The 2,500-nt window shown below is 41.9% G+C and overlaps 2 protein-coding genes across 16 annotated transcripts in view; one reads left to right on the top strand and one right to left on the bottom strand.

Moving 5' to 3' along the window:
- Positions 1 to 2,500, top strand: part of erbb4b (erb-b2 receptor tyrosine kinase 4b) — a 656,299-nt gene that overhangs the window by 124,269 nt on the left and 529,530 nt on the right. The gene's annotated exons all lie outside the window — the stretch shown is intronic.
- LOC141376179 (uncharacterized) overlaps positions 1 to 2,500 on the bottom strand; it is a 7,133-nt gene that overhangs the window by 3,370 nt on the left and 1,263 nt on the right. Inside the window, exon 2 of the mRNA XM_073912927.1 lies at positions 1 to 2,500. This exon is cut by the window's left edge and continues 3,370 nt beyond it; it is cut by the window's right edge and continues 824 nt beyond it. Within this exon, the coding sequence (XP_073769028.1) occupies positions 1 to 2,500 (2,500 nt within the window).

Genomic DNA, 2,500 nt, shown 5'->3' with positions numbered 1-2,500 from the left:
TGTATAGCCACTGCAGGTGAGGGTTTGTTTCCAAAGACATGCACTCTCATGCGGTAATCTACAATGTCTTTGGAAGTGTCATTGTCTTGAAACCAAAGAAAACGAAGAAAATCTCTATCTTCCTCTCTTACCAAAAAACAATAGAACATCTGTTCTATGTCTGCAGTAAAGGCAATTGCTTCTTTTCTGAAGCGCATCATTACCCCTACCAGGGTGTTGTTTAAGTCAGGCCCGGTCAACAGCACATCATTCAGAGATATTGCATTGTGTTGTGCACTCGAATCAAAAACTACTCTGATTTGATTCACTTTCTTTGGATGGTACACTCCAAATGTTGGCAGGTACCATTGTTCTTCTTTCTCATCAAGAGGAGGCGCTAACTCGGCATGTCCATTTTTGAATATCTTTTCCATGAACTTGAGAAAGTGTTCTTTCATTATCGGCTTCCTTTCAAAGTTGTGCTTGAGTGATATAAGTCGTTTTAGGGCTTGTATTCTGTTGTTGGGAAGACGAGGACGAGGACTCTTAAAAGGTAATGGAGCTACCCAACTGTTATTTGAATCCTTCCGTAAACCTTCATCCATGATTTTCATGAAAGTTGCATCCTGAATTGAAGGAGCCACTTGATTGTCCTCTTTGGTTCTCTGAAACACATTGTCTCCTAGACAGTCAACATCACAGGTGAATTTAGCTTCCGGGTATGTTGGGCAGTGGTTAGCAATTTGAAAGTCTTTGCATGTTTCCTTAACATGGAAAACATTTGGACATGGTTTAAAGAGAGTTGGACGTTCTGGTTCTATAGTGTTTGTATGGAATGTGCTGATTGTCAGAGGTTTGTGGACATTCCCTAAACATACATTACCTACTATAACCCATCCCAGATCCAACTTCTGTGCATAAGGCAAATTGTGTGGGCCATTCACTTGTTTACGGACTTTATGGACCCGTATAACATCTCGACCTAAGAGAAGCATGATTGGGGCTTTTGGGTCTAGTTCTGGAATGAAGTGCGCCATAGACTTTAGGTGTGTGTGACTGCGAGCAACATCAGGGGTTGGGATCTCATCTCTATTATTAGGAATATCATTGCATTCTATCAAGCTTGGCAGTGAAATGCAAACAGTTCCATCTAGAGACTCTACTTCATAGCCACTGGCCCGTCTTCCTGCTGACTCCTTCACTCCTGCGCATGTTCTCAATATGTAAGGAGCACAAGGACTTTGGTCACTGAAAACTTCAAAAAACTGTGAACGAACCAGAGACCTGTTACTCTGTTCATCCAAGATTGCATATACTTTTACTGCTTTGTCTTTTTGGCCAGCTGGAAATACCTTTACAAGGCATACTTTTGAACACGATCGGTCTGTTTGATTTTCCCCACAGACTTCTGTGCATTTGCTGTCGACTTGAGATTGAGATAAGGGTTGCTCTCCCTCCCCGCCATGCTTTGTGGCAGGGTTTGACTCTTTCCAGGATGCATGTCCAGGGTGGAGTACCGTGTTGTGTCCTTCACTTTTGCATTCAGAGCATTGAACTTTAGTTTTACAGTTCTTTGCGATATGCGTTGTTGAAGAGCAGCATTTAAAGCATACATTATGCTCCCTCAAAAATGCCTTCCGAGCATCAGTAGACTTCTCTAAAAAGACACGGCATTTGTTAAGAGGGTGTGGTCTTTTGTGGATGAGACACAGTTTGTCACAGTCATCAGATTGCTTATAAAGCCCGCCAGTATCAGCACAGTCTCCGTAAGATACTGCTGTCTTGTGTACAAAGATTTCGTGTTGTTTACTGCTCTTCCAAGCTGCCTTCTCTACTTTAGGAGCTGTGTCTATGTAAGAGACAAAGCTGAAGCTTGGATCATTTCCAATATCTGCTTCCTGGCTAACAAAGTCTACAAAGTAAGCAAATGGAGGATATGGAACTTGATTGTGTCGCTTATAGGCTGCACCAACTGATGCCCACTTTTCTTGCAGACGAAATGGTAACTTCTGTATTATTGGATAGATGCCTCTTGCAGTGTCTAAGAGAACAAGACCAGGTAAGTCTCCTTCAGCCTTAGCAGACTGCAACTCCATTAGCAGATCACTCAATTTTGACAATTTTGAATAATCTCGATTAGCTATTTTAGGAAAGGCATCGATTCGTTTGAATAGAGCATGTTCTATTATTTCTGCTGAGCCATATGTTTGATCAAGTCTGTCCCATGCCATCGCCAGCCCAGCTTGTGGGTGATTAATATGTATTGCTCTTATCTGTTCCACTTGCTCGGCTGACTCTTTGCCTAACCACTTCAACAGGAGATCCATTTCTTCACTTGGAGTCAGATTTAAATCAAAAGTTGCATTTTGAAAAGATCGTTTCCAGGCTCTGTAATTCTGGGGTTTGTCGTTAAACTGTAGTAAGCCTGTTGAAACAAGCTCTCGACGAGCCAGATATCTTACAAAGTCGTTCATGTTTGAACTGCAATCATTTGAATTTTGAAACATGGGGTATTCAGAGT

The sequence above is a fragment of the Danio rerio genome, chromosome 9 (genome assembly GCF_049306965.1).
Source record: "Danio rerio strain Tuebingen ecotype United States chromosome 9, GRCz12tu, whole genome shotgun sequence".
NCBI classification, from domain to species: domain Eukaryota; kingdom Metazoa; phylum Chordata; class Actinopteri; order Cypriniformes; family Danionidae; genus Danio; species Danio rerio.
The sequence above is the reverse complement of the archived record's forward strand: the minus strand, read 5'-3'. Positions and strand labels throughout refer to the sequence as shown.